This window comes from Mus caroli, chromosome 2 (assembly GCF_900094665.2).
Source record: "Mus caroli chromosome 2, CAROLI_EIJ_v1.1, whole genome shotgun sequence".
Classification (NCBI taxonomy): Eukaryota; Metazoa; Chordata; class Mammalia; order Rodentia; family Muridae; genus Mus; species Mus caroli.
The window spans coordinates 84,870,586-84,895,468 of NC_034571.1; the positions used below are offsets into that span (position 1 = coordinate 84,870,586).

Here is a 24,883-nt window from a genome sequence, read left to right on the forward strand (position 1 = left end):
TCGAGGCCAGCCTGGTCTACAAAGTGAGTTCCAGGACAGCCCAGGCTACACAGAGAAACCCTGTCTCGAAAAACCAAAAAAAAAAAAAAAAAAAATCAAGTCACTATTCTTGTGGATTTTTCACTTAACAACCATTAGCAGGTGAACCCAAAATTTACCCTGTAAGGTTATGAGAATCAGATACAAACCTGCATTTAAAGTTATTAGTCATTAATACATAGCAACACAGCAAATAACAAATATTAGATATTTTTAGTGTGCTTGGTTAGTGTGCAACCAACCTCTGTGGCTATAAAAAAAAAATTCCACCAGTTATTTCTTACACTTAGAGAGGGAGCTGGGTGTCCATACCACTGTCAAGTACCACGAGGGCTTGACAGTGAGGAGCAAGGATGCTCAGGAAGGTCTTGTCTGTACTGGGCCCTGGGGGAACGATTTTGTCATGTGATGCAGTAGTTATTGCAACTAGAGTAAAGGATGGATTTAAGATGAGAGGAATGATGGGAAGTTGAATCAAAGGCCATCTTCAGAAAGGACAAAGGTCTAAGTATTGATGGAGGGGCCACGAATCTCTGTTCACATGACTCAAGTTACTTTTATTGACCTGAAAACATCTACTTATACAGATCAAAAATTTAGTAGGCTTCCTATTACACCTGTGGGAATCCCATGATTCATGTAGATCTATGGTGAATGCCATACGCCTCCACGGACTCAGTCTGCTGAGTGTGTTCTGTGCTATTACCAAATCCATGCCTATGTAGCCCCTGCCATCCCAGGATCCATTTTTTTTTCTTTTTTAGCTTTCCAAGTAAGCTGCTGTATCTCCCCTGTGATGTCTGGCCTACAAAGAAGGAGCTCTTCAGTGATGCTGGGGTTTTGAAAATCTAGTGTATTTTGCAAAATTCTGATGACGGTATGGTTTCTCAACTCTCCTAGTGTACATAGATTTTACTTTTATTTTGTGTGTACATGTTTCAAATGCACATATGTATGCACACCATAAGCATAGTTGGTGCCAGAGCCCCGAAGAGGGCAACAGATCTCCTGGCACAGGAGTTACAGTTGTGAATCACCATGTGGGTACTGGGAACTGAAGGTCCTCAGGAAAGACAGCCAGTGCCTTAACCACAGAGCAATCTCTAACCCCAGATATTTTTGTTTTGAGACTGGGTCTCACTATGTAGCCCTAACTCTAGTGGAACTCAGAGATCCACTTGCCTGGCCTATTATTCTTGCTCTTATTTTTTTTTTCCTCGAGACAGGGTTTCTCTGTATAGCCCTGGCTGTCCTGGAACTCACTTTGTAGACCAGGCTGTCCTGGAATTCAGAAATCTGCCTGCCTCTGCCTCCCAAGTGATGGGATTAAAGGCGTGCACCACCACCACCCGGCTTGTTTTTTGGTTTTGGTTTGGTTTGGTTTTTTTGAGACAGGGTTTCTCTATGTAGCCCTGGCTGTCCTAGAACTCACTCTGTAGACCAGGTTGGCCTCGAACTCAGAAATCCTCCTGCCTCTTATTCTCCCTCCTTAACATCCATTCTCATACATCTTCCCCAGATTTCTCCTTGTATTATTATTATTTTATTAATTTATTGTTATTATTGTTATCTTTGTGACAAGATCTCACTTTGTAAGCTCTGGTAATATGCATACCTAGCTAGACTCACTTGAAATCTTCCTACCTCCGTATCCACTGAAATGATAGACATGAACCATGACAACTACTTCCAGTATTGTTAGAACACTTCAGTAGCTCTCCAGGAGTACAGTGCACCATCTTTTAGGCATTTATTTCTCACCTTCTGGCCTGCTGTCATTAGTCTAGAAGTAATCAGGGATGGGTGGAAGGAGTGGGTCCTGGAGAAAATCAGCATTAACTTGAGTGGTAACTATCTCTGGGGAGAACATTAATGACTCAGGATGTCACCTGACTCTAGGAATGGGGAACAAGGAAGACTCAAAATGTAAAGAGCTCAGCCTCAATGTGGAGGAGTTGGAGGTAGGGCAAAAAAGTAGTGTTTACAGAAGTAGGATGAGGTAAGGCTTCCGTATCCTATATGAACAGTTTGACTGTTTCCAAGGTCCAGTCATTTCCCCTACTAATCACATCGTATTTCGTTTTAAAGAGCCTACTGGGGCTGGAGAAATGGCTCAGCGGTTAAGAGCACTGACTGCTCTTCCAGAGGTCCTGAGTTCAAATCCCAGCAACTACATGGTGGCTCACAACCATCTGTAATGAGATCTGACGCCCTCTTGTGTATCACAGCTACAGTGTACTTATATTTAATAAATAAATAGATTCTCAGCTATGTAGGCAGATGGAGGTCTGTTTACATGAGACCCTGTCTCAAAAAGGTTACAGTCGTTGGCCATTTTTCTATGCCTGCGTTGGGTGAAGTGAGGTAGAAGGAGCGTGGCTGAGGGCTGAATAACAGAATAACTGAGTGGGGAGGGCTCAGGCTGGTTTCCCTGCAGGGGCTAAGGTACTGTTCCGCGTGGGGCCTTGCACTGGGCACTGTAGAACAGTGCACAGCATGCCCAGGGCTCCTGGAGACATTGGGGCCCTACGAGCCATTCCCCCTACCCAGCTGCAGGAAGAGGTCTTCATGTCCCAGGTGCACAGTGTAACCCTGTCTGAGCAAGACCTGCAAGGGGAAATCAGGATCCAGCTAGCCCAGCTTTCCAAGTCACTCCCTGGGCCAGCCCCTCTGCCACAGGCCCGCCTTCCTGGGGCCCAAGCCATCTTCGGGGCCCAAGCCATCTTCGAGTCCCAGCAGCTGGCAGGGTTTCCGAGAAAGCACCAAACCTGAGATACCTCGAATTGTGGTGCAGCCCCCAGAGGAGCCCAAGCCACCACGGCGCAAGCCACAGACCCGGGGTAAGACTTTCCATGGACTCCTGATAAGGGCCAGGGGACCCCCTATTGAGGGCCCCTCCAGGTCCCAACAAGGCTCTGCCTCTTTCCTGGACACCGGATTCTAAGTGCACCATACACTTAGTGCCACCATATCTCAATCATCTGAGCAGTGATGCCAGCAGCCCCAGGAATGTATAATCTATTGCTGGGCTATGTGACTCTGCTGTTTCCAGCAAGGACCACCTTGAGGAGTGGCGTGTCTCCTCACTTTAAGGACTGTTATCAGGCACAAAGATAAAGAAAGAAGGATGCTGAGTGGAGCTTGTGGGGAGCTGTTTGGTGCTTGCCATTGCCAGCATCAAAGCCAGAACTGAAGGATTGTGGGAATAAAGCCTTTGGCTGAGATATGGTACCCCATGGGTTTCTTGCAAGGGAATCCTCAAATAAAGCCTGACTGAGAAGATACTAGATAAAGTTTGATCAAAAATAAATAAACCTTTGGGTTGGAGCGAGCGGGGCTGGAGCAAGAAAGTGGGGGGAGAGAGCCTACTGTAAACCCATCACTTGGGAGGCAGAGGCAGGAGGATTTCTGAGTTCGAGGCCAGCCTGGTCTACAAAGTGAGTTCCAGGACAGCCAGGGCTACAGAGAAACCCTGTCTCGAAAAACAAAAACAAAACAGAAAAAGCCTACCGATGTATAAACACCCAGCATCATCATTGTTTAATACTATACCCCAAAGAAGCTACAATAACCAAGAGAACTTGCAGAAGGGTGCAATGTATCTTTTTTTTTTTTTTGGTTTTTCGAGACAGGGTTTCTCTGTATAGCCCTGGCTGTCCTGGAACTCACGTTGTAGACCAGGCTGGCCTCGAACTCAGAATTCCACCTGCCTCTGCCTCCCGAGTGCTGGGATTAAAGGCGTGCGCCACCACGCCCGGCTTGCAATGTATCTTTATCTTCCTCAAAGACAAACAGCAATAAGCAGCTGAAAATAGCTACAAGATGGCGGACAAAGCCCTAAAGAAAAGACACAGCTAACAGCTCATGGTGCAACCCCAGTCTAAGGAAGTCGCACACACCGCGGGTCCTTCCCCACTATTGGCGCGACGTCCTGTTTTTTCCCTTTGCCATTGGCTACCGAGTCCGTCTCAAGTCAAAACAGCCAATCGCCTTTTCCCTGAACAAAGCCCACCCACCATGGATGGAGCGGAACATGCGTAAAAGCACCGGGGCTCAGGCCGCATGCGCAAGTGCACCGCGCCGGTTAAAAGCGGATCTCCTCGGGAGGCGGTGCCACGGTTCATGAATATTGATTACGCACCGGGGCGCTGTGCGCCCGCCCCACTAATCTGCCGTCGTTCGCTGCTCGCGCTCCAGCTCGTGATGGGGAAGAAGTCCCGGGCGGTACCCGGCCGCAGGCCTATCCTGCAGCTCTCTCCACCGGGTCCTCGGAGCAGCACCCCGGGCCGGGATCCCGACCCCGATCCGGATCCCGAGGCAGATTCGACGGCGGCAGCGGCGGCGGCGACTAGCCAGTCAGCTCCGGCAGCTGCGACGGCGGCGGCCGCGACGTCGCCCGCGGTGCCTGCCACCGCTGCCCCAGAGGACTCGCCTTCAGAAGGTAAGGGCGCGCGAGAGGGGCCCTGCTTTTATTTGGGACGTCTGAAACTCGAGCACGGGGCTTGCGGCCTAGGTTCCCGGGTGTCTCTTCGGACCCAGTGAAGAAGAGAAACCCTGGCGGGCGAGGTACACCTCGGCTGCCTGCGATCTGGGGCCCGCGGGACGGCGGTCGGGGACTCTGGGCGGCGGAAGGCCGGGCCCGGACTCATCTGAGGCGCCATTGCGGTGCAGGGGTTTCTCCCCGGAACCTGTGCAGTCCACCGAGGCTTGGGACCCCAAATGTCTCCTAGATGATCCCCTTCGATCTTAATAACGCAGAAGATGGAGGGCAATTTCCACGTGCGAGCCTTGAGGCGGTTGAACCTGGCCTTCTCTACTTGTCACGCTTGGTTTCGTTTTTGTTGAAATGGAGACACCACTCTTTAGAAGTGAACAAACCCATATTTTTTTTTTCCTATGCTAGACAAAGCATCGGTAACCCCAGACTTAAGGGAAAGTGACAAAACCTGTGTGTGGGCTTTTCTGGAATTGTTTTGGGTTTAGGGTAACAATTGCATGGAGTAGATGCCGGAGAATCTATACTGTATCAAACATTAAGAATCAGGTTAATAGGATGTACATAACGTGTGGAAACGTGCAGATGTATTTATGCATGTTAATTGTTAAGTATTGCAGGTGCCATTTTCATAGTGTTCACGTTCTTACTGTCGCTATCACTAAATGAATGGAAGATTCTAGATCAGCTTGTTTTTTGACTTCTTAGTTTGTATCAGTGATACACACTGGTTTTAAAAGTTGATTCAGGCCTGAAGGTCAAGCTTTGGACCCTCGCCCACTGACTGACTGCAGCTTCCTTTTGTGCATTTCAAATACAGATGAACAAGAAGTGGTGGTGGAGGTCCCCAACGTTGTTCAGAACCCTCCAACACCAGTCATGACCACCAGACCGACAGCCGTCAAGGCAACAGGTAGAGATTTTTGTTGTTTTTGCCTTTCCCTTAAAATATCTTTTATTAAGTTGAAAGATAAAAGTGTGCAGCTGGGTTGTTGGATGGTTAAATGTTGCTAATTTATGATTTCTCATAAAAAGTCGTTGAAGTTTTTCTAGGGTAAGATGCAAAACTCTGGGTTCCACTCTTGGCTTACAAAAATGGATTAACAAAAAATAAATCTTTCCTGAGGGTTTGCTGTGTATAAACTTTTAAGTAACATGAAAGTTTATTTACGGCTGCAGACACATTCGTCCTTCTAAAGCTGGGCCACATAACTTGTTTATCTATTTTTTGAGAGTGTCTCAAGTGAACCCAAACTTTTTTGGGGGGGGTGGTTCGAGACAGGGTTTCTCTGTATATCCCTGGCTGTCCTGGAACTCACTTTGTATACCAGGCTGGCCTTGAACTCAGAAATTCACTTGCCTCTGCCTCCCAAGTGCTGGGATTAAGGGCGTGTGCCACCACACCAGGTGTGAACCTGAACTTTTAACTGTTCAGGTAGATGGGCTGCACAGAGACCTCTTCTCCCCTAGTCTCCTTGTCTTGACCACTCCACTTCACCCCCCAGCGCTGGTTACAGATGAGTGTGCTTCATACTCTGCCAAAACATGGCTATGAGGGCTCCGAATGCAAGTCCTTAAGCATTTTACAAAGGGAGTCATCTCCCTGCCGGCTTTTTGGTCCTTTTGTGGTTTTTTGTTTGTTTGTTTTTAAGATTTATTTATTTACGCATACAGAGTTCTGCCTGCATGTGTCCTGCAGGGCAGAAGAGGGCACCAGATCTCATTACTGATGGTTGTGAGCTACCATGTGGTTGCTGGGATTTGAACTCAGGACCTCCAGAACAGCAGACAGTGCTCTCAACCTCTGAGCCATCTCCCCAGCTCCTTTTGTGTTCCTTAGGAGCACCAACCACGCCTCACTTTTTTCATTTGACCCTTTCATTGTTTTTTTTTATTGTTCTTTTTCTCCAGTGACTCATGGTCCAGGCTGGCCTAGAACCTTTTATTTAGCTGAGGTTGGCCTTTAACTATTGATAACTCCTGCCTTTGCTGCCCAAGTCCTGTGACTGTGATTACAGGTGTGCTCCACTACACCCAGCTCATTTCCCACACTGCCTGGTTGGATGCACCCCTGACCCCATACAGTTACCCAGTCCACTCTGCAGCAGTGATTACCTTGGCAAGCCTGAGTTCAAGTCACCACTCCGACTTTTACTCTGAGACTGCAGAACAGATATCGGGCTGAAACTTACTCATCTATAAATGCATATACTATAGTCCTGAGTTGCTTGGGGATTAAATTTTATATTAGAGAATTTTCACATTGGAAAAGCAAGAACTTTTTTCTGCATTTTATATATATTGAAGATTAAAGGTTTTTAAGACTGATTTTCTTTTGACATTTTTGTTTTGTTTTGTTTTGTTTTAAGATATTCTTCTGAATCACAATGTTGTGATTTTTAAGACTTATTATGTATACAGTGTTCTGCCTCCATGCCAGAGGAGAGCACCAGACTCATTAAAGATAGTTATGAGTCATGTGGTTGCTGGGAATTGAACTCAGGGCCTCTGGACGAGCAGTCAGTGCTTTTAACACTGACTCCAGTCCCAATTATTTTTATTTTTATTTGTAATTGTGTGTCTGTCTGAGTGTGTTCTGTGTGTGGAAGCCTGAGGGGGCCAAAAGAGGACGTTAGATCCCATGAAGCTGAAGATGCGGGTGGCTGAGCTCCCCAAAATTACAGTAATTTTACTCCTAGTCTAAGGTATTTTGTTTTGAGACTTTTCCCTTTGGTAACCCTATCTGGCCTCAAGCAGAGTTCTGCCTGTCTTTGCCTCCCAAGCTAGGATTAACAGCCATGATGTCCAGTCCAGTTATATTTGTCTTCATGCACTTTAGTTCATGGAACTTTCCGTTTGAGGAATAATCATTACTTGCTTTGTTTTTACTTAGAAAATGTGTTTCAGCTGCTGTAGTTTGATTGGCTTAGGTGTGTGGGATGTTTTAATTTTTGAGACGGGGCTACCATTCATAGTTCAGACTGTCCTAGAAGTCACTAGTAGTCCTTCCTTGACCACACAGTAGAACCCTGCTTTAGCCTTCTAAGTGCTGCAATGCAGACATGTATAATTCTTAGATTGAATAAATAGTTAATCACCAAATTCTGTTATTTTGAGAGGATGAGGTTCAGTGATTCATGGTTTTGGGGGAAGATATCAAGTATATGTAGAGTAATTTTATTACTTTGAAGGATTTGGTGGGGATAGAAACAGTATCTTGGGGTTTATTGCTGTGGAGGCATCATGACCAAGGCAGCTCTTATAAAGGAAAACATTTAATTGGGGCTGGCTTACAGTTTCAGAGGTTCCTTAACAGAGGCAGAAAACATGGCAGCACAGAAGCACACATAGTGCTGGAGGAAGAGCTAAGAAAGAGTTGTACTTCTTGATGCAAAGAAGCCAGGAGGAGACATGTATCTTTCACAGGCAGCTAGGAAGAGGCTTTGGATCACACTGGCCAGATTGAAGCTTATCTATGAGACCTCAAAGCCGTTCCTCCACAGTGACACACTTCCTCTAACAAGGCCACACTTCCTATTAATGGCACTTCCCATGGGCCAGGCATATTCAAACTGCCACAAACAGAATCACATTGTGTAGTTCTGGTTTGCCTGGAACTTGCTATGTAGTCCAGGCCGACTTTGACCCGAGTGCTCGGATCAAAGACTAGTGCCACAGTGCTCGGATCAAAGACTAGTGCCACCAGACCTGACTCCTTGAAGGATATTATATTATTTATATCTGTAGTGATTTAATGGCATTCTTTGTGGTTTGGGTGTTTTTAAATTTTACTTTTTTGAGAATTTCATACATGAATACATTGTATTTATATTATTTACACCCCTCCTTCCTCCTTTTTCTGTGTTGTTTTGTTCAAGAACTTACTATGTAGACCAGGCTGTCCTTGAGCTCACAGAGTTCCTGGGATTAAAGGCCTGGATGAGTGTGCCAGGCTTTCATGACCATCTTGTCTTAGTTGCCTTAGTACTGAGAATATGTGCTTGTGCCACCGTGCCCAGTGTTGTGTTCATGAGCGCATGCATCTGTGTGTATGTGCTTATGTTATGATTGAATCTAGGATCTTATATATGCTGAGTACATAGATATTTTTCAACTATTAATTAATCCTATCAATCCTAATCCTAATTTAGTGATTATTCTGACTTTGGAATTAAGTTCTGACTTGTAAATAAACAAAATGTTGACTCTTTGATTACAGAACCATGTGTTGGGGCTGGAGGGATGGCTGGGTGGTTAAAAATATTGACTGTTCTTTGAAAAAATTTGGTTTTGATTTCCAGTACCCACATGGCAGCTCACAACTGTCCAGTTTTTCAGGGGCTTTAATGCCCTCCTCTGGCTCCAAGGCACCGGGCATGTGTATAATATAGCTAAAATATCTGTGCGTATAATAGAGCAACTTAAAAAAAAAATAGGAACCATGTGTTGTGCGTAGACCATGTGGTCATTAGCAAAGGCATGAGCACCAGAGTTGGGATCCCCTGGTGGGTAGATGTGGTGCCTGCCTGTCAGCCCAGCACAAGCTGAAATAGCAAGCTGCAGGTTCAGCAAGAGACACCCACCACACCCATATCTGAATATACATGTGTGTCCATACATACAAACACATACATAGATGCATATCACACCTAATAAAAAGGAAAACTATGGTCTTTTCTGTAGCCCCAGTGTATTTGGTTAAATACTTGCTCCAATAGTCGGTGTTACAAATATTCCCTTCTGTTTCTAGGAGGTTTGTGCTTACTTGGTGCTTATGCTGACAGCGATGACGATGAGAGTGATGTGTCTGAGAAAACAGCCCAATCCAAAGAGGCCAACGGAGACCAGGCCACGGACATTGACAGCACACTGGCCAACTTCCTAGCGGTTAGTGATGCTTTTGTTTGTGTGTGTGTGTGTGTGTTTTGAGATAGTATTTTTGTAGCTCTGAATGGTCTGGAGGTACTAGTTACCCAGTACCTTGCCACACAGGGGCAGTGATCACAACATTACCAAACTGGTCTTGACCTTAGAGCTGTCTTCTGCCTCTGCGTCCCAAGGGTTAGGATTTCAGGTGTGAGCACCACAGCCAGTCATGTATTGTTGTTTTCCTTCCATAGGAGATAGACGCCATAACAGCACCTCAGCCTGCAGCTCCTGTGGTAGCTTCTGCTCCACCTCCAACTCCACCTCGACCAGAACCAAAAGAAGCGGCAACACCTGCCCTTTCTTCCACCGCATCAAATGGAACAGACACTGCCCAGACACCAGGGTGGCATTATGACACTCAGTGTTCATTGGCAGGAGGTAAGTAAGTATGGTGGTCCCTGGTTGAAGAAGACTTGTAAGTAATCCTCACTGGGATGCTGAGAGCTGGCCTTCCTAAACATGAAGCCAGAGGCTTTAGCTCTAAGACTCAGAGATCTGGCTTTTAAATGTAGTGTCTGGAAGCTAGTAGCTAGAATGGTAATCTTTTAACTAGTAGCAGATCGGGCCAGGTGAGTGTTAGCTTTGTAGGGGTTCAAATGCTTTGGTTTTTCTTTGTATCAGAGTGTTTTTAATTCTGTGCACAAAGGTGATTAAATCTTTATTGAAGTTTTTTTGGTTTTTGTTTTTCGCCCTGGCTGTCCTGGAACTCACTTTGTAGACCAGGCTGGCCTCGGACTCAGAAATCCACCTGCCTCTGCTTCCCGAGTGCTGGGATTAAAAGCGTGTGCCACTGCACCTGGCAAAGTTTTTGGTTGTTTTTTGTTTCGTTTTGGGAGGGGTTGTGGAAGGGTTGTTCACAGGAGATGCTTAGTAATATCTGAAGGTTGTTTTTTGTGTTTTGGCTTTTTTGTGGTTGTGTGTGTGTGTGTGTGTGTTGCAGTGCACAGGAGTTTGTCTTCAGTGGTGTTAGGTTGTCATGGTTTTATGTCTGTCTTGGGATAGAAGTGAGGACTGATGATATAAGTCAGAATTTGTACTTAAAATATGTCTTGTTTCCGTACAGTTGAAATTGAGATGGGAGATTGGCAAGAAGTCTGGGATGAGAACACAGGTTGCTACTATTATTGGAACACACAAACAAATGAAGTGACTTGGGAGTTACCCCAGTACCTTGCTGCACAGGTGCAGGGATTACAACATTACCAGCCCAGGTAATCCTAGAACTGAAGAAGAGATTATGTAGGAAAAATAAGTGAAGGGAAATAGTTGTTGTGAATATTTACCTTTTGTTTATCTTAACACCCCATCCCCAGTTCTGTAACAGGTACTGAGGCTGCTTTTGTGGTAAATACAGACATATATACAAAGGAGAAAACAACTGCTGCTTCCAGTAATAAAAGTGGACCAGTCATCATCACCAAACGAGAAGTTAAAAAGGTTAGCAGTATAACTTATTGCATTTGCTTATTTTCTAGTCTGAGAGGCTGGATGTAATAGTATTTCATAGCACGTGTGTTGTTAGTTTTACCTACTGTCTCTGTCTTAGACAGCATTTAGACAAGTTACCAACCATGTCAGCAATTCAGTGTTAGAGTGCAGTGCCATGAGAGCAGCCATCCTGTACATTATCTTGATAGGTTGTCGTGTGCCGTTTGAGCTTTTTGAGAAGCTGGCTCTGGAATTGTGTTCCCACCCCCTTTCAGATCATTGTGTTATGTCAAGTGTCCTTTAAAATCCTACGCATTTGGGGGCAGGCTAGTCCCTAATTATAACAAGTGAGAAGGAAAAATAGCAAGCAGCTAAGTGTATTAAAAGCTTATGTCCTTAAGAACATCTAGAAAGTAGTAGCCCATTTCAAGCAGACGTTGACGCCTTCTTAAAAAACACCTGCAGTGGGAACCGGAGATGGGAAATTCAGCCATGGGAATGTCAACCAAAGAGAAAAGACTCAGTTGGGAACTCCATATGACTATTTAAGTTTCCCCATTAATTTCGGCTTCCCCAGTTTTTAACCTGTGGCCTTAACCTTCAGGCTTTGCATAGAAAATATCCTGTATATCAGATATTTACATTGTAATTTATAACAGCAAAATTGCAGGTAGACAGTAGCAACAAAATGTCAGGGTTGAGGTTGCTCCAGCCTGAGGAAGTGTATTAAATACAGGGTTGTAACATTAGGAAGCCTGAGGACGACTACTGATGGCTGTAAGCTCCTGAGCTGATGATGTTACCCTTGCTCTTACTCAGGCCACTCCACTTGTCTCTGATATGTTGTAAACTTCTGTTTGATGCTGTTTGTTAATTATCTGATGCTTCTGTTCTTTATTTGCTTTTTGTTTTGTTTTTGGTTTTTCGAGACAGGGTTTCTCTGTGTAACCCTGGCTGTCCTGGAACTCACTCTGTAGACCAGGCTGGCCTTGAACTCAGAAATCCTCCTGCCTCTGATTCCCAAGTGCAGGGATTAAAGGCGTAAGCCACCACTGCCCAGGTATTTGCTAAATTTTTATGACTTATTTTTTATTTTTACTTTTATGCACATTGGTGTTTTCCCTCCATGTCTGTCTGTGTGAGGTTGTTGAATCCCCTGGAGATAGAGTTACAGACAATTGTGAGCTGCCTGTGCTCTTAATCACTGAGTCTCTTTCCAGCTCCTATCTGCTAGTCTTTTACTAAGCATGGCTATTGTAGATAATTCTACAGAATATAGCTAAGATGACATGGTATCAGACTCCCCATCCTTACTTGAGTCAAAAGTAAAAAGGGTTCCCCTTTTAAGAACCACCTCCAACCCCCAGACAAGATATATCGAAAATAAAAAGATAACTACTTTAAGTCAGGTGCAGTGCCATACACCTGCAATCCCAGCACATGCAAGTGGTGGAGGCAGGAAGATCTCAAGTATAGACAAGCCTGAATTATATATATATATATATATATATATATATATATATCAAGACAAGTGGGGTGGTGGTGGTGGTGGTGGTGTGTCTTTTCTGTAACAATTAAAACTGGAAAAAGAACTTAGTACGTGGTTAACCCACACTACTCTTCCAGATAATCAGTACCCACTTCAGGAGACTCACAACCAGCTGTACTCCATCTCTGGGGATGCCCCTGGCCGCTGTGGGCACCTGTTCTCACACAAACACACACACATACACACACAATTAAAAATAAAGTTTAAGAAAGACTATGAAGACAGGATCACACTATGTAGACCAGGCTAGGTTCCCCTGCCTCTGCTTCACAATGATGGAATTAAGAGTACGCTACTTTCCCTCACCTGACCTACAAAATTAATTTTTTTCTTTTTTTTTTTTTTTTGGTTTGGTTTGGGAGACAGGGTTTCTCTGTGTAGCCCTGCCTGCCTGGAGCTCACTCTGTAGACCAGGCTGGTCTTGAACTCTGATCTATATTTTTACTGTAGCACTACACATATCAAGTCCACTTACCATATCTTAGCACTTAAAAAAGCTATTTTGGGCCGGGCGGTGGTGGCATACACCATTAATCCCAGCACTTGGGAGGCAGAGGTGGGTGGATTTCTGAGTTCGAGGCCATCCTGGTCTGGTTTACAGAGTGAGTTCTAGGACAGTTAGAGCTACACAGAGAAACCCTGTCTTAAAAAAAAAAAAAAGGAAGGAAGGAAGAGAAAGAAAGACAGACAAAAGCTGTTTTGGTATAATTTTTTGGTCTTGAGTCGAGCTGGTCACCCATATTAGTGAAAGCTAAGCATTTCTTTAATCTCTCCAGTAAGAAAAGTAAATAGCATTTTTAGAGACAATTATGAATTGTGTATTGAATTACAACCTCATCTTGATGTTCAGAGTGAGCTATACCATCCCATCTTTATCCTGCACCAGTACTTAGCATTCTATTAGGCATGTTAAGCAAATCCCCAAAGTACAAACTTCAAAGACATCTTTTGCTGTATGCCAGATTTGAGGCCAGCTTCAGTCACATGAGATCGCCCCCTGCTTTGTAATCTTCACATTTGTAAGAAGCTTAAGTATTCCAATTCCAATAGATGAAATGTCAAACCTATGTATATATACCCATATGTGTATATATCATATCACACATATGTGTACATATCAAACATAAATGTGTGTGTACATTGTGTGTGTGTGTTTGTTTGTTTGTTTGTTTGAGATGCTAATTTGTGTAGCCCTGGCTGTCCTGGAACTTGATGTCTAGCGTAGACCTGTCTGGCCTCAAACTCAAGACATCTACCTGCTTCTGTCGCCCACCTACTTAAATATATTAATTAAACATTTTTGTTTTGTTTTTGAGATTGTATCATGTAGCCAGGCTGTCCTCAAACTGCATAATGAAGGCTGAGATCTGTAGTCTTCACTCTTCTGACTCACAGATTGGGTAGCATTTAAACTTGCCCTCTGATGCCCTTCTCATGGTTCATTTTCCTCTAAGTTCCCTTTGAAACATGAACTTTGGGGCTGGAGAGATGGCTCAGCGGTTAAGATCACTGACTGCACTTCTGAGGTCCTGAGTTCAATTCCCAGCAACCACATAGTGGCTCACAGCCATCTGTAATGGTATCTGATGCCCTCTTCTGGTATGTGTCTGAAGACAGCTACAGTGCACTCATATAAATAAAATAAATTTTGTAAATTCCTTTTACAGAACAGGAAGATGAAGATTTAGTCACGTGTTGACAAAATGCTTATAGCATGTCTGCCTAGCTTCCCTTTTGATATCCAGAGGGCAGTAGGTTGTAGTCCAGCCACTGCCTTCCTAATGTTTCCTTCCTGTACATGTGAATGGTACAGGGGTTTTGTGAGCATCCAGTAATTAAGTTAGTTAATACAAATAATTGAATAATCCGCCGGGGTTTTTTGTTTTTTTAAGAGTTTTGACTCAGTGCTTTTATTCTTCATAGGAAGTGAATGAAGGAATCCAAGCCCTTTCCAACAGTGAGGAGGAGAGGAAAGGGGTGGCAGCTGCATTGCTCGCTCCTTTACTGCCTGAAGGGGTAAAAGAGGAGGAAGAAAGATGGAGAAGAAAAGTAATTTGTAAAGAAGCAGATCCGGTGTCAGAGACTAAGGAAACAAGCACAGCTGCGGAGGAGACCGGCCCGAGTATAAAGCCACCGGAAGTGATGATGGACGGCACAGAAGATCCTTGTCAGGAGGATCTCTGCAGTGTCGTTCAATCTGGAGAGAGTGAGGAGGGGGAGGAGGAGGAGGAGCAGGACACCCTTGAGCTGGAGCTAGCTTTGGAAAGGAAAAAGGTGAGGCTTTTCGGATCTTCTTAGTTACCTTCGCCAGGACGAGATGACCGACTGACGCGAAGATCTCAGGGGAGAAGGGTTTGCTTTAGTGTGGCTCTGAGCAGGGCTGTACCTGGGGCTGCTACCTTGAAGGTTGTTGTGCCCGCTGCCCGCATTCAAAATGGGCCTTCTCTTAGTTAAACTTCTCTGTTGGTCCCTTACTAACATAGCCAAAGGTGAGTCTTCTAGGTTATTCCAAAGTCAGTCAAGTGGACAGTGGAGATTAACCATCATAGATTAAAAAAACAGACACAATACCCATTAGTACTGTTACACTTAACATAAACACAGTAATAATTTTTCTTCTATTATGTGTGTATGTCAGATGTGTATGTTTGTAAATCTCTAGAATCTGCCCCTCCCATCAATCTGTTACTGTAATTATGAACATTTATTAATTGCAGAAGAATATTGAGCACAGAGCATAATGTTGAGTTGTGAAGGAAACTGGATAAAATGCTGCTTTTTCTTAGAAATTCAAAGCCATGGTGCTTGTTACTCACAGTACTTACTGCAGATGAGTGCTCATGTCTTGCTAACCTTATCATCATATTCTTTGTAGGCAGAGTTACGAGCCTTGGAGGAAGGAGATGGTAGTGTGTCAGGGTCTAGTCCACGTTCTGACATCAGCCAGCCAGCATCTCAGGACGGAGTGCGTAGGATTATGTCTAAAAGAGGAAAATGGAAGATGTTTGTTCGAGCCACCAGTCCAGAATCCACCAGCCGAAGTTCTAGTAAAACTGGACGAGATTCTCCAGAAAATGGAGAAACTGGTAATTTGTGCTTCCTATAAAACTAGCTTTCTCCCCTTCCCTCCCCTCCCTCCTAGGGAGGAATTAAAGCAAGCAAGGGATCCCCATTACCACTGAGTATCCTCAGAGCACAGGAAACTTTAGAGTTGAACTATGGAGGGTAATAAGCCTTCTGTGTTTTGTTTCTTATACAATAGCAGGGAGATGGCACTTATTATTTGGCAAAAATTCTGGAAATGAATCTTCCTTCATGTCTCCTTTTTTCTCTGCTTAGGTAGAGATGTAAGAATTTGAGGGTTTGCATCAGTTGAGTCCTGTATTTGTTATAAAGTAGGGATTACACTTTTGCAACAGCAGGAAATAAGATTATCCCAGCCGTTTGTTTCCTACTTTTTCTTTCTTTTTAAAAATTATTTGTGTGTACGCACATATGTGCACCATGATGCACATGTGTAGATCAGAGGACAGCTTTGAGGAGTCAGTTCTTCTACCTTTGTCCTATTTCAATTTCCCAGTTATCAGAGTGGTCTCAATAAAAGAAATATTTTAATTTACATTTGACCCTAATTTTGTAGTGGGAAATTAGGAGTAAGATTTGAACATAAAGCCTTTCTTTGATATACTTAGCAGAATATACTTACTGCCTGTTCTGGTTAAAACCAAACAAGTAATAAACAAATGCATACATTATTTGTAGAGCCCCTCCTCCCTTTCTGTCCCAATAATGTAATCAGTGCATGGTAGGACATCTGTAATTCCAGCATTTGGGAGACCTGAAATAGAAAGATTACAAATTCCAGACTAGCCTGGAATATATGATGAATTCCAGGTAGCCTGCAAAATGGAGCAAAACTCTGTCTCAAAAAGTAAATAAATGGGTAGGGCTGGAGAGATGGCAGGATGGGTAAGAGTACTTGTTGCTTTGGCAGGAGAATTGGCCTCTGGCCACTAGGTATGGACATGGTACATATACATGAAGTATCCAAAGGGCACAGCAGGTCAAAGCACTTGCTACTAAGTAGGACAGTCTGGGTTCAAGGCCCCGGACCCACCCAAGTAGTGGACGGATGGACGGATGGAGGAAGTCCTGAAAGTTATCCTCTGACCTCTGCACACATCGAGACCGCCATACCCTACACCCTCACAATAAATAAGTGGGGTGGTTGGTTGGTTGGTTAGTTTGGTTTTCAAGACAAGAGTTTTTCTGTGTAGCTTTTGCTGTCCTGGAACTTGCTCATAGACCAGGCTGGCCTCGAACTCAGAAGTCTGCCTTTCAAGTGCTGGGATTAAAGGTGTGTGGCCCCAGCCCCAGCCAACTTGTGTATTTTTATTATGGAATTTTATGCAGCAGTGCAAAAATGAACGAAAACTTTAATCATATGTACTGACATTAATTTTTGATACAGTAGTGTTGAACAACAGCAACAAAAAAAGATTTGGAGAAATATACAGGTGCTGATCTGTATGTGAAACCTTGAAAATAGGCAAACATTTGTGTTTAACAATCTGTCCCTGATGACACTAAAGAAGGACACTGATAAGTTGGAAGATTGATGACAGGTACAGAGATTCAGATGAAGCCGGATTCTGGGATTCCAGTTCCTTTATTCTTTTCTGTTGGTCACACTGTATTTGTCAAGGTGTTCAACAGTATAAGGCACATTTTAGTGTTGCTATAGATAGAGTCCTAGTTATTCATATTTTGGCCATGCATATGTGCATGCTTGGTTGTGTATACGGTATCTCAATTTTTCTTTTTCTTTTTTTTAAAGAATGGGTAATTTTTTTCTTTATTTATTATATGTAAGTACACTGTAGCCGTCTTCAGACACTCCAGAAAGGGCATCAGGTCTTGTTACAGATGGTTGTGAGCCGCCATGTGGTTGCTGGGATTTGAACTCATGACCTTTGGAAGAGCAGTCAGTGCTCTTAACTGCTGAGCCATCTCACCAGCCCCTCAATTTTTCTTGAAAAACAAATTTTTAACCGTGATTTTAGTATACAGATCTGATTTGTTTTTATACAGAATATAAAGATTTTCTTTAATCTTCCATGTGAAAGGAATTATAGGCCAAAAAGAAGATAACTTTCTGCACATAAAATATAGAATATGCAGCACCAGAAACAAAGGGTGAAGTGCCCCACACATAAGTTAGGACCAAGTAGTGATATCACAAGTTAAAGTAGGGAAGAGAAATATTCTAGTCAGTCAGATTCAAGAAGAAAGCATGACACAGAATCTGCAAATAGAACCAAGTCAACAAATTTAATTGGGATAACTCAGGTTCTGCAGGGCAGCTTCTGAGACTATAATGTACATGTGGGCACAGCAAAGAAGAGCTAGAAGCTGGAATAAAAGTTTCACTAGCCGGGCGGTGATGGCGCACGCCTTTAATCCCAGCACTTGGGAGGCAGAGGCAGGTGGATTTCTGAGTTTCAGGACAGCCAGGGCTATACAGGGAAACCCTGTCTGGGAACCCCCACCCCCCCAAAAAAAAAAAGTTTTCACTAAATTAAATTAACTTACTGTCAAATGCCAGAACAAAACAAAATGAATGGGAGCATGTGAGTGACTGTTGGTATAGCTAAGGCATATTATAGCCGTGTATGCACATGCTAGGGGAATTACAGCTTTTGAATTGATGCAGATGAATCAGTAATGGTCATGTCTTCTCACCAAATTCAGGCATGTTTTTTTTAAGATGGGGTATAGCTCTTATCTACTTAATCCTATAAAAACATGTTAAGAGAATATTCATTCTGTCCCAGAGGATGGCGAGTGACATTGTTTATATAAACTGTTCGAATCCTTGCTTGCTTTTCTTGATAACTTTGCCATCAAATATTCTATCTGTGAAAGGAAGCTGTTGCAAAAATGCTTTCCCAGGGTCTGGGTGAGCTACAGCCTTGCTCTCTTTCTAATTTAGTTCAAAGGCACTTGTCTCTGCTAACTTCCTTCAGGAAGATTTGTTGTGACCCTGAGTGGTTTTGGAGTGGCCCCAGCCAACACCATGGGTTTCTGGCACTGAGGAAGTTGCTGAGTGCCTGTATGCATCGTTCAGGTTCTGTGGCTTGGTGATCAGTGGTCAGATGTCCACTAGAGACTTCACCATCTCACTGTCAGTTGTCACTAGGGTAGCTTCATGCTCTTTCCACCCGGCTGCCTTCTGCCCAAAGCCACAGCAACCTGCCTTGGAGACTTAGTACTCACACTTGTATAACTTGCTGAATTCCCGTACAAAATCTTGCAATCAGAAGTATAGTGATACTCAAAACTGATAGTTTTCTAGAATATAATTGTTATAAGTCAATAAATCAGACTAATAGATTTTGTTTCAGGTCATTTGAAAAGTAGAAAAAGGGCTGGTGAGATGGGCCCATGGGTTAAGATACTTAGTCTCTGTTATTCACAAAGGTAGAAGGAGAGAACTAACTTCACAAAATTATTCTTAGACCTTCACATGTGCACTGTAGAACATGGACATGTAACACATTCATATTTTTTAAATAGCATTCAAAAAGCCTGAGGGTAGGTGTCGCTGTCCACATCTATAATTCTGACACTTACAGTACTGAGGATCATAGGTTTCAGGCTAGCCTGCTGTACAAAGTGAGGTGCTGTTGTAATTTTTACTTTGTTTTCTCTTGGAGAGAGAGAGAGAAAGAGAAAGAAAGGGTTTTGGCAAGGTTGCTTCAACTGGCCCAGAACCTTGCATTAAGGCTCAAGCATATTTCCTCTGTTCCCATCCAGAGTAGCTGGTACTATAGGTGTACAAAACTATATGATTCTTTTTTTTTTTATTGTATATATGAGTACACTGTTTCTGTCTTAAGACATACCAGAAGTGAGCATCAGACCCTATTACAGATGGTTGTGAGCTACCGTGTGGTTGCTGAGAATTGAACTCAGTACCCCAAGAAGAGTAGTCAGTGCCCTTAACCACTGAGCCATCTCTGCAGCCCAACTATATGAATCTTTTTTTTTTTTTTTTTTTTTGAGAAAGGGTTTCTCTGTGTAGCCTTGGCTGTCCTGGAACTCACTCTGTAGACCAGGCTGTCCTCGAACTCAGAAATCCACCTGCCTCTGCCTCCCAAGTGCTGAGATTAAAGGCGTGCACCACCACGCCCGGCGACCAGCAATATGAATCTTGATGATTGTAGACCTTAGCCACTTCAGGAAGGCTGAATGAGTTGGATGGGGTTGGGATGTTTGATTGTTTGTTTGTTTGTTTGTTTTTGAGATGTTATGTCTGTAGCTGTGGGTGACCTGGTACTGTCCTGTGTAGACCAGGCTGGCCTTGAACTCAAAAAGATTCACTCGTCTCTGTCCAAATGCTAAAGTGTGCCACCATGACTGGCTGGCTGGTGGTGAGGTTTTTGAGGCAGGAAATTACTTTGTAGTCCAGACTGGCCTGAAACTTGGATCCTTATTTTTCCTAAGTGCTAGAATAACAGGCATCCCACCCCTCCCCATGCCTGGCAACTGACATTGGCGCCTCTGGCTCTAAAAGCTTCCTGTTTCACCCAATTTAGTCAAGAATCCTGTTTATTCCAAGTTTGATGTTTAGCTTTTGTAAGAAATTGATGTGTTTTTGAAAGAAAAGGTAGTAAAGAGAGAAGACGGAAACCAGAAGGTAAATGCAGCAGTAGAGCAGTAGGATGGCCTGCTCACCTTTTCCTAAAGGACCTTTGGGTGCAGGGTTGCTGATGGACAAAGCGGGCAAGAAAGGGTGCTAATACTGTTTTTCAGGTGTGTCCTGCAAAGACAATAAAATGCTTTGGACCTCAATTGTTTTGACTTAATTTCATGGAGTTTTTGTTTTGTAGCAATTGGTGCTGAAGATTCCGAAAAAATAGATGAAATTTCAGACAAAGAAACGGAAGTAGAAGAGTCTTCTGAGAAGATCAAAGTCCAGCTAGCACCTAAAGTGGAGGAAGAGCAGGACCTGAAAGTATGGAGTGTGGGACTTGGCTCGGGGTGGGTCTGGGTCTGCTGCATCTACTGAGGCTGCCCTGAACCTCGGGCTCCTGCTGTCTCAGTCTCCCGCGTGCCGGGATTATAGGTTCAGTCATTAAACTGCAGTTAATTGCTGTTTGCAAATCATAAGCTCTACTATGTCCAAACCTAACTCTTTCACTTTGTTAGATTAAAAGATTCCATTTAAGGCTGAAGTAAAAACTTTGATGCTGAGAAATTATGTGAAAATTATTAATATTTACTTTCTTTGGGATTAAGCTTTGGCTGGAAAGAATGAATCTACTGATACAGGCTTCTCAGATTTATAAGTACTAAAGAGAGGAAAAGATTTCATTCCTATGTGAAATACTTGTCTTTAAACAAAGACAAATTTGTTTTCAATTGCATTTGTAACCTCATAATGAAATCTTCTGGTTCACAAATGATTTATAGCAGGATCCCATCAGATAGAATCAATTCTGAACTGTTTGGGTCTTTTTTGTAAAGCAAAGCAGCATTTGCACAGACCTAATGCACATCCTTCATACGTGTTAAATCATTCTAGGCTGCTTATGATACCTAGCACTATGTTATGATTTGTGCATATCATATGTATATGATTGCCTAAATGGTTCTTTTAAAACATTATCTACCTCAGGCAGTCTTAGAACTTACTTCTCCAGAGCTTAGACTTCTTGAGAGGATTATTGGCTTTTACTACCACACCTGGCTTACAGTGTATTGAGGAATATGACCAAAATGTATATGCATCTTGAGTATAGGCAGAGTTGTTAAAACTAAAATTTTGGGTTTTTTTTTTTGTTTTGTTTTGTTTTGTTTTTTGTTGTTGTTGTTTTTGTGAGACAGGGTTCCTCTGTATAGCCCTGGCTGTCCTGGAACTCACTCTGTAGACCAGGCTGGCCTGGAACTCAGAAATCTGCCTGCCTCTACCTCCCAAGTGCTGAGATTAAAGGCATGCATCACCAACACCCAGCGTTAACTAAAATTTTTAGTCTGGTTAGCTCAATGTGGCTCTTTAAATTTAATTTGTTGTGGTAAAAAACAACAAAAAAAAACAAAAACCCTGTAGCATAGTATTTTTAAAGATGTTTGATCACTAGTGTTTTATGCAGCCATGTAGAAAGGAGTGGAAGGGGATTTTTTTTTTTGTGGGGGGGGGGTTTCGAGACAGGGTTTCTCTGTATAGCCCTGGCTGTCCTGGGGAAGGGGAATTTTAAGGCTTCTGCATGGGGCTAGTAAGTGATAGTAGAATATCAATTAAGATGTTCTCCGTGCAGTTATTTTGAGGTATAATTGACACATTTACCATGTGTCACATTTAGATGTTTTCCTTTCTCTCTATAGATATAAAATATATATAGATACTGATATTATTACAAAGCCTGTTAATAAATTGTTACCTTACTTTCTTTGGTGTAGGGGTGTTAGAATATTTTGATCTGAAAAAATTTCACCTGTACAGTATGGTTGGGTTGGTTTTTGAAGATTGATTGATTGGTTAAGAGTACACTGTTAACTCTCTTCACACACACCAGAAGAGGGCATCAGATCCCATTACAGATGGTTGTCAGCCACCATGTGCTTACTGGGAATTGAACTCAGGACCTCTGGAAGAGCAGCCAGTGCTCTTAACCTCTGAGCCATCTCTCCAGCCCCTCATATAGTGATTTTTCCTTCTTGTACCTGAGCTGTCATTGGGACACTCTGGTATGGAGACAGACAAGATGACTCACTGGCTAAAGACGTGGGCTTACAAGTCTCATGTCCTGGCTCCAGTCTCCAGGAGTCTTGTGGTAAACAAATGAAAAGTGCTCTTAACTGCTAAGCCATCTCTCCAGCTCGTACAATATGGTATTGTTAATTATAGTCTCTATGCTGTACATTAGATTCCCAGTTTTCTGGATGAAAGTTTTTACTCCTTATTATCCCACCCTCTGAAAACCTCCGCTTTGTGTAAATTTGATGATTAGGATCTTTGTTACCCTGTGAATCCATGTGTGCATACATAAATAGACATTTTATCCATTCTTTATGTGACGTTGATAAATTAGAAGCCTAAATATAACCAGTTACAATTATCTGTCTGTAGACAATAAATCCTACTACCAGTAATAATAAATGAGAGACTATGCATAGTATAGGAAGGAGTGCTGGAGTTCTGGGTTTAATTTTTCTGTTCTCTGTTACAGTTTCAGATTGGAGAACTGGCAAATACCCTGACAAGTAAATTTGAATTCCTAGGGATTAACAGACAGTCCATCTCCAACTTTCACATGCTGCTCTTACAGACTGAGGTAATGCAGCTGGTTTGGGTGTGCGTGGCATTTTGTTGTTGTCTTATTTTTGATTTACTTGTAGCCGTGGCTGGCCTAGAGCTTACTATACAGAGCATCAGAAATCCTCCTGGCTCTGTCTCCAAATGTGCTGAGATTAAAAACTTACTTACATTTTATAGAAGTGTTATTTTATTCATGTGTCTGTGTGCCATATGTGTTCAGATGTCTGCAGAGGCCAGAAGACACTGCCAGGTCCCCTGACCTGGAGGTAAAGGCATTTGTGAGCTACCTGTCATGGGTGCTGGGGACCAGACTTGGGGTTACTGCCAAGCCAACTCTCTTGATTGACAGCACTTGTTTTGTTTTCATGTATATGTGGTGTTCCTGTATATATGTGTTTATGTATTTGTGCATGCATGCATGTAGTGGCTCAGACTGAGTTGTTCTCTGTTGCAATTCACTTTATTCGCTGAGGCACCCTCTGTCTCTCAGTTGAATCCAGAGCTTGCCAGTGTAGCTGCTTCATCTGGCCAACTGCTCCACGTGTTCCCTGTCTCTACTTTCTGAGTGTTGTAATTACAGGGGAACCATGGTGTTTGCTTGGGTTTTATTTCGGGTCTGGGGATCTTAACTCCTGTCCTGGTACTTGTGGCAAGGACTTTAATAACCAAGCTATCTTCATAGCCCATAAATGGCATTCTGTATTAAGAGTACATTTTGTAAACTACGTAATGGTTGTGTGCACCCTCAGTTCTAGCACCCAGAAGGTGGGAGCAGGTGGATGTCTGAGTCTGAGGCTAACCTGATGTACAGAGTGAATTGAGATGTTGGCAGTGGGCCTAAATGCTAGCGCTAAAACTACATGACTGTTATTTGATTCCCAGAACCCATAAGGTGGGAGAACCAACACTACAGAGTTGTCCTTGAACCTCTTCTCAGAGCACATCATATACTTACACAAAAGACATGCACACCTAATCAATAATAATAACATCATTTTGTGGGGTAGTGCTTGGTAAAGAGTCTATACAGTCCTGGCAGCCCTGGAGGTTGATGTATAGTTGCTCAAACTCAGAGATCCTCCTGCCTCTGCTGGGATTAAAGGCGTGTACCACCACTCCTGCCTCTAAATAATTGTTTTTTTTTTTAAGATGTGTTTTGCAGTTTTAGCTTTGGTTTCATATTTGAACTGTCAGCTCCAGGTAGTAGTAACGCTTTATTAATCAAAGCAAATACCACCTTAATAGACATACATTTTAATTAAGATGATATCTTCCATTAGAGCATTGTGATACAGTCTTTTTTTGTTGTTTTGTTTTGTCAAGACAGGGTCTCTCTGTAAAGCCCTGGCTGTCCTAGAACTCACCCTGTAGACCAGGCTGGCCTTGAACTCAGAAATCGGCCTGCCTCTGCCTCTGCCTCCCATGTGCTGGGATCAAAGGTGTGTGCCACCACTGCCTGACGTGATATAGTCTTAAGAGTCCCTGGCATGCCGGGCGTGGTGGCGCACGCCTTTAATCCCAGCACTCGGGAGGCAGAGGCAGGCGGATTTCTGAGTTCGAGGCCAGCCTGGTCTACAAAGTGAGTGCCAGGACAGCCAGGGCTATACAGAGAAACCCTGTCTCGAAAAACCTAAAAAAAAAAAAAAAAAGAGTCCCTGGCATAAGTTCTAATTAATTCTCTATTGATTCTAGACTCGAATTGCAGACTGGCGGGNAGGGGCTCTCAATGGAAATTACCTAAAACGAAAGCTTCAGGATGCTGCAGAACAGCTAAAACAGTATGAAATAAACGCCACTCCTAAAGGCTGGTCCTGCCACTGGGACAGGTACGCACTCTTCTCCCCTTTTTACCTTTCACCTTTGACATCTCAGACATGATTTGTGATCACCACCACCTGACGCCATGACAGCCTGGCTGGAGACTGAGCAGCTGCAGTTAGTGGTGCTGGGCAGGCAAAGCGCCTGCAAGCAGATTTTGGCCAGCCACACATTCGGAAAAACAAAAAGCAATGTTTAAAAGTGTTCCATGTAACAGATTTTTTCCCAAGATTGGACAAAGCCGGTTTTTACTCTCCAGAGTGTTGCACGGAGTAGGGCGGGCTTGGGGGTTAAGCGCATGCGA

At 43.3% G+C, this 24,883-nt stretch overlaps 1 protein-coding gene across 1 annotated transcript in view; it reads left to right on the forward strand.

Annotated features, from left to right (window-relative positions):
• The first annotated feature begins 4,014 nt into the window (after positions 1–4,014).
• Positions 4,015–24,883, forward strand: part of Fnbp4 (formin binding protein 4) — a 34,558-nt gene continuing 13,689 nt past the window's right edge. Inside the window, exons 1-11 of the mRNA XM_021155628.1 lie at positions 4,015–4,480; positions 5,355–5,447; positions 9,285–9,421; positions 9,655–9,841; positions 10,527–10,674; positions 10,777–10,900; positions 14,364–14,714; positions 15,316–15,526; positions 20,333–20,457; positions 22,673–22,777; positions 24,454–24,587. Coding sequence (XP_021011287.1) covers positions 4,102–4,480; positions 5,355–5,447; positions 9,285–9,421; positions 9,655–9,841; positions 10,527–10,674; positions 10,777–10,900; positions 14,364–14,714; positions 15,316–15,526; positions 20,333–20,457; positions 22,673–22,777; positions 24,454–24,587 — 1,994 coding nt within the window. The 5' untranslated portion in view covers positions 4,015–4,101. The remainder of the gene's footprint in view (positions 4,481–5,354; positions 5,448–9,284; positions 9,422–9,654; positions 9,842–10,526; positions 10,675–10,776; positions 10,901–14,363; positions 14,715–15,315; positions 15,527–20,332; positions 20,458–22,672; positions 22,778–24,453; positions 24,588–24,883) is intronic.